Source organism: Rhopalosiphum maidis, chromosome 2 (assembly GCF_003676215.2).
Source record: "Rhopalosiphum maidis isolate BTI-1 chromosome 2, ASM367621v3, whole genome shotgun sequence".
In the NCBI taxonomy this organism is placed as follows: Eukaryota; Metazoa; Arthropoda; class Insecta; order Hemiptera; family Aphididae; genus Rhopalosiphum; species Rhopalosiphum maidis.
The window spans coordinates 41,657,428-41,664,557 of record NC_040878.1 but is presented as its reverse complement, the minus strand read 5'-3'; the positions used below and the strand labels follow the sequence as shown (position 1 = coordinate 41,664,557).

Below are 7,130 nucleotides of genomic sequence, written 5' to 3'. Positions count from 1 at the left end.
CAAAGTATGTTAAAATCGCGAAAATTTGCGAGGAATTTTGAAGTTGAAAATTCATACAATTTTTGTAATTTATATCTAAGGTTAAAAACCCAACACAAGGTTCTCCATAACTTGTTTTTTAAATAACTTCAAAAAAAAACTCCTGCGTCAATATAGAAAACATTTTATGACTGTATGAAATTTAATTTTTTACGAAATCGCGTAAAATAACGATAAATCCTAAAACGAATTAAAATATTTGTTGTTATTTGTTTTTTAAAAAGTATATAAGTCGTAGAAACTTGAAACTTTTACCAGTAGCTATTCGAGAAAATTTGAATGTATAGGTAATATTAAAATATGACAAATTATCTCCGTTCAGAATCGTTTTTCGTATATATAGTGAACCTGACATTGCATTCAAATTTAACTCATCCTTTATAGTGACTTACTCTCCACTTCTACTATACACTATATAGTAGAGCGATACCCACTTGCTCACCCTTTTTTTTTAAATTTGTTTTTAAAGTTGCTACTCATATTGAAAATGTTCATCCTTTTGAAAATTTGAATATTAAACACTAATGCACACTAATTTTGTAAACTAAAAAACGGCCTTGCCTTCAGAATGGACTGGATGAAGTGTACAGAATACCAACGCCGGATTAAAAGTTAAAGACGCCGGGGGCAAAATAAATTCCCCCCCCCGTGGCCCCGTTAGACACACGGCACTCCAAAATACGTAATCTGCTTAACCTTATTAGCACCCCCCATGAAAAAATCCTAGATCCGACACTATACTAGCGCACAATTTAGAATGCAGAATATTGTAACTTATTGTGTACCTACTATGTAACACATTAAATAAATCATTAGGTACGATTAATTTTGAAAATACAGTTTTTGCGAAAAATTAACGAGGGCCTTTACACGATTGCGTGACTTTTATGATTCATTAATTCATCGGTGTTTTTTTTTTTGTCGTAATGCTAGAGTGACAAAATTTTTGTTTTGTTATAGGTAATCCGAATTTTTTCTTTTACGATACGAATTATAATTAAAAAAGTGGGTATCGCTCTGCTGTATAGTAGAAATGGAGAGTAGGTCACTAGTCACTATAATGGATGTGTTAAATTTGAATGCAATGACGGGTATCATTGTATACGAAAAACGATTCTGAACGGAGATGACTTGTCAGTCAATAATAATTAGTTGGATATATTATATTATTGTCTATATTTAAATTTTAATATATCGTTATTTTACGCGATTTCGTAAAAAATTTAATTTCATCGCTCATAAAATGTTTTCTATATTGACGCTGGAATTACTTGAAATAACTTATGGATAACCTTGTATTGGATTTTTGAACCTTAAGTATAAATCACAAAAATTTTATGAATTTTCAACTTCAAAATTCCTTGCAAATTTTCGCGATTTTGATATATTTAATAAACATTTGAACTTTAAATGCTTATAAACAAAAATTGTGACTAACGATTTTTGATTATTTTTTTACTACGATAAGTACAACTTATAATAAACCTTGTATTAAATTTTAAAGATTTTTTGGATAGCCAAATTTTTTTATATCGGCATTTGAAAAAAAACCTAGAAAAGTCGAAAATTTCATTTGTCTAAAAGTAGCTTAAAAAAGGTCAAAATATTATGAAAATTTGATCGTAAATAGATAATCATACTATAAACGTTTGGTAAAAATTTCAAATATTTACAATGATTCGTTTTTGAGTTACAGCAAAATCAAAAATCGATTTTGTCAAAAAGTGGTTATGCATAAAAATTCCCGTGTTTCCATTATTTTATCTGGGTTTTTCCCGATGCTTTTGAAAATTACTGGAAATTTTTTATTTTTGACCCCCCAAAGTACCAACTAGATGAATTTTCCTATTCATAGAGAGGCTGAAGTCGAAGCATAATTACTACTCCAAAACTTGATTACAGACACAAAAAAAAAAACACACACACATCATTGTAAAATCAATACATTCATCACTCTGTTCAGAATCTAATAAACTATTATAAGATCATGATCATCATGACTAGTAATGGTATCATAGGCATATAATCAGGGGGCTCATGGGGCCCGTGACCCCCCCACCACATTCACAGTATTTTATTTTATGAAATATTTTAAATTTATGCCTAATGTAGGTACGCAAATATTAACTTTTTGTTTGTGCTTCTGCATATATATTATAATATGTGTTATAAATATATTATTATATATTGTCGATGATCGGTATATTATTGTATCTTATTCCTATCCAATTTATTGTTCCATGATTATTTTCAATGGAAAATTACCAAACCATATAACCTCAAATATATTTTTTTACGTTGATAAAACCTAACTATACTTTTTTAAGATTGATTAATTGTATTTGTTTTGTTTACGAATTTGTAGTGTATATTGTAAAAATTTTTATACCAATTAACCAATTCTGGCATACTTATTCACTGTTTTATTATTTTTACTGATATTAATTTAAGTTTTTGTTATATTTAGAAGTCAAAATTATACTTGGCTATAATATATAATATCCTTCTTGTTCTTAAATTATAACATTAAATCAGTCATAATAACTTTAAATTAATATTAATATATTTTATAAATCAAATTTGGTTGATATAATTGTTGAAGATAGCATTCAAGCTGGCGTCTTTCGATGAAAATAATGAATTTGAAAGCAAAAAACGGAAGAAACATAAAAAAGATAAATACGAAGGTAATATAAATTTTGTATTTTGATTTAGTTATCTTTTTATTTTGAAAATACATTGAACAATGTTTTTTTTTTACATCTTATATATCATAATTGTTATACGAGTGAAAATAACCATTTAGATTTGTTAATGTATTATTAAAAATATGTTTCAGATAAGGAGAAGTCTGGTGGCTTAAAATTGATATTAAAAGTTGGCAGTGGAAGTTGTTTGCCTGCTGATGAAATAGTTAGTAACACTAATGGTAATCATGAAGCAAATGATTATTTATCTAAATCGCATAAAAAGAAAAAAAAGAAGCACAAGCATCATAAAGAGAAGAAAAAAAGAATGCGAGATGATATCACAATTCAAGAAGAAATAAGCTTAGGCGAGGAGACTTTAGCAGAAGCTCCAATGTCCAAACGCCCTATAAGTTTTGAAAATAACAGTAAGGTCACTACAAATTCTACCGATTCTCAAAATGGTAAGTTTTAATAACCTTATATTTAATGTATTAGGTATACGGTACATATTATATTTATGATTTAGGTGAATGGAAATCAGAAGAAACAAATAATCCAAATGAAAATCGACAAACTTTGCAACAATTATTAACACATTTGCTTAGAGCTTTGGAACGTAGAGATCCTCAACAATTATTTGCATGGCCAGTTACAGATCGTATTGCACCTAATTATTCTCGTCTTATTTCTAAACCAATGGATTTTGAAACAATTCGCCGAAGTATTCAAAGTGATCTTTATACCAGTTTAAATGCATTTGTTGTAAGTATATAATTATAAACATATTAGTATGTTGAGTATTTACATTTTACTGAATTAAAAACTAAATAAACTAGATATTACATTTGTGAATATGGATTAAATTAATTTAAGTAGTGGTTATGAAATGTTGACTACTCTAAACAACCACAGATGACTTTTGTTTTATATATCATATAAATATATGATAAAAACTTAATTAAAATTAATAAAAAAGCTTACTTTAAAATAAAACAGCTTACAAGAAACAATAAATACATTTTTTATATAATTGTTATTTTTGGATAATTATAAAAATATCTAAATAATTTTAACTTTTGTTTAATTTACAGGCAGATTTTAAATTGATGTGTGAAAATGCCATGACATATAATCAACCAGAAACTATTTATTATAAAGCAGCTAAACGACTTCTTCATGCTGGTTTAAAATTAACAGGTCCAGAAAAATTAAAAACACTGTTATCTGCATTACCTGGAATGGCTAATATACCTCCATCACAGCTGGGCTTTGATATTAACCAAGAATATCATGGAGATACTTCAAATGATACAATTATTGAAAATATTGAACGATCTTCTGAACGATTGCATGATAATGACCTATTAAATCAACGAAAAATGATGTAATTTTTTATGATTATTAACACTTAGTGATACTATTCTATATTCTATATTTTTATAGATCGAAATTTGAGGCTATACCTGATGATTTAACACCAGATGAAATACTTAAACAAGTGCAAAATGCTGCTAAAGTAGCTTCTGAAAAATTGGCTACAAAAAATACCAAGGTATTTAAAAAAATTAATAATAAAGAATAATATTGATAAAATGACAAATTAGTACATTTATGTAAAATATTAAGTTTGATGTATTTAATTGATATATTGACTTTGTTAAGCCGCTTAAATTTGTTTAGTGCTCAATTATCTGCTCAAATATTATTTTTATTTTTATTTATGAAAATTTGGTATGGTTTTCAACTTGCTAGTATATTAATAATAAATTTAAAGTACAATTATCATTATTAGTTATATACACTGGTTTAAATTATTATTTTTAATATGCTTAAATTGTAATAAAAATCTTTTTTCTCATTTTTAATTTTATATCTAGAATCTATATTGATAGATTTATCATATATATATTGACAGAGTACATATACTGACCAATAGTTATGAAATTGTATTCAATTTGGAAGCTATGATGAATTGTGCAATTTAAAAAAATATATATTAAAAAAAAAACACTTAAGTACTAGTAGTGATTAAATTTAACTATTTTTTTTTGCATTTTTGCAGTTATTCTAAGAATTAACTTGAAATTTTTTTATATTTGAACCTAGTATCTACTTTTAGACTTAAGTATCACCTGAGATTTTATATGGTCTTTTTTTTTTATTAAATTGTAAGATGGGATTCTTGAAACAACAAAACAATGGATCCACATCACTATCGATTTTAGTGCCAAATGATGGAATCAATCCTGAAACTGGAGAAAGGCCTGTTCTCTTAGGATCATTAATTGGAAAGCTGAGTCATGGAGTTGGATCAATTTCAGGTTTCCGCGAAGACAGGCGTAACATGGTTAAAACTGGTATGTGTGTTTATATGATTGTTATTTAATGTTTACTATGAAGATTATATTTATTGTTGAATTAATATTTTAATGTAAATGTTATTATTTATAGTAAAACCATTATATTATGGAGCTTTTGGTTCTTATGCTCCAACATATGATTCAACTTTTGCCAATTTAACAAAAGACGAATCAGATTTAGTTTTGAGAACTTACGGTGATGAAGCATCTGCACAATATGCAGAAAGGTAACTTTTGTTTTTATATTTAATTTTTACTCCCTTTATCATTTATTAAAATATTTTCATGACAATATTAAACACAATTTTTTTTTATGCACTTAATCTACTGTATATTGTACTTACCAGTGTGTGCTATTGTGCTATTTATTTTTATTTTAGCTTATACGCAATACAGATAAAACACATTTATGCAAAATAATTTTTTTTTATGTTAATCACCCATTACAAAAATTATAGAGCATCATATTTTTGAGGTTGTGACATCACAAAAACTTGGATATTGTCTCCTAGCAATTTAATATTAATTTAAATTTCCAGTTTTTTTTTTTTTTTTACTTTTGAAGTTGAGAGTAGTAAAATAAAGAAAAAATAATAATAAAATTTGTAACTAATCTTCAAAAATATTAAACTCTTTAATTTCTGTAATAGTTGATTTTTCTGTAAGATTACTTAAAAATCTATGGTTTTAAATCATGGAGATAGATTTTACATGAATGCATTTTATCTATGTCACACATGGATTTGAAAGTGAAAACAAATATTGCACTGATATCCTCTTTAGAATTTTTCTTACTAAAAATTAAGTGTTATTTATAAAACTAGATATTAATAAATAAGCCATAAGAAATCTTCATTGTAAAGATTTTTTACAAAGGTGTTTTACTGATGAGTTTTTTTAAATTCATATTTATATAAATATAATAATAATATGTATCATTATGATTTATGTTATTCAAAAAGTCACATCAATTTTTTTTTCTCAGCATTTTAAATTTTACAAAAGACTCAGATTATGCAATGACTATGGCAGATAATTTGCTCGATTTAATGACTGGTGGTGATCATCGTAAAACAAAACGTGTATTAGATGAGCGAAAAAAACAACAAGTAGTTTTAGATGATAGCAAGAAACCAATTAATCAATTACATCAGCCTTCATCGTGTCAGCCCTTAGCAACTTCACTAATTAATACAGGAAGTTCAAATTCTACAACTGCTAACCATCAAACTAAAACTGCTCCAATACAGATTGATCAGTTAAAATCATTATCAGAACTTGGAATTGATACAAAATTTATAGATTATTATCGTTAGTATCAAGTATTAATTATTATTATTTACATTCAATATATATATATATATATATTTATTTTTTTTATTGTAGAAGAACAAAGTGTATTTCAAGATCGGTTGGATCATGTTGGTGGATTGCTTGGACGTTTACAAAACGTACAAAATCAACGATTGAGTGCTCCTCTTCCACAACATCTTTCACAAATAGCACATCCATCACCACAGGAAATTCAATTAGGTAATGTAAATATGATATGTCATAGACTTGAAAATAATTAACGTGTTTATCATTATTAGCGGATAAAATAACTGAATCCCTTGCTGAAAATTTAAAAAGAGTACCACCATCAGCCGTAATGTCCGTCACAGGCGTACGTAAAGCTATGGGTATTGCACAAATATCCCATTTAGAGTTAAATCAAAATAATTGTCATCCTCCAAATTTGGTAAATCATGGATCATCCCATCAACAAACACAGGTAATATATTAAATTATCGTTTTGTTAACTGTATTTACTATTAATTAAATTTCAATTTAAAATTTGTATAAACACTACACTATTTAATAGGTATCATTAATGGGAGATGGAATACAAGATCGCGTGGAAGGTGTTGAAGGTACTGTGTCTGGTGTTGATTTAGAATCTGAATTAAGAGAATTTCTAGAAAGTGATCCTACCTTAACTAGCTTTCCATTGCATGATGAAAATGATCGAACAATTGAAGAGATATTATCTGAATCATAA

The 7,130-nt window shown here is 26.8% G+C and overlaps 1 protein-coding gene across 1 annotated transcript; it reads left to right on the top strand.

The window, feature by feature from the left end:
- The first annotated feature begins 2,495 nt into the window (after positions 1–2,495).
- LOC113552497 (bromodomain-containing protein 7) lies at positions 2,496–7,130 on the top strand. Its single transcript, XM_026955368.1, has 11 exons — positions 2,496–2,726; positions 2,879–3,190; positions 3,256–3,491; positions 3,821–4,113; positions 4,173–4,281; positions 4,903–5,086; positions 5,181–5,316; positions 6,075–6,400; positions 6,476–6,622; positions 6,682–6,863; positions 6,954–7,130. The coding sequence occupies exons 2-11, from the start codon at positions 3,055–3,057 to the stop codon at positions 7,128–7,130; spliced, it is 1,926 nt and encodes a 641-aa protein (XP_026811169.1). The 5' UTR covers positions 2,496–2,726; positions 2,879–3,054.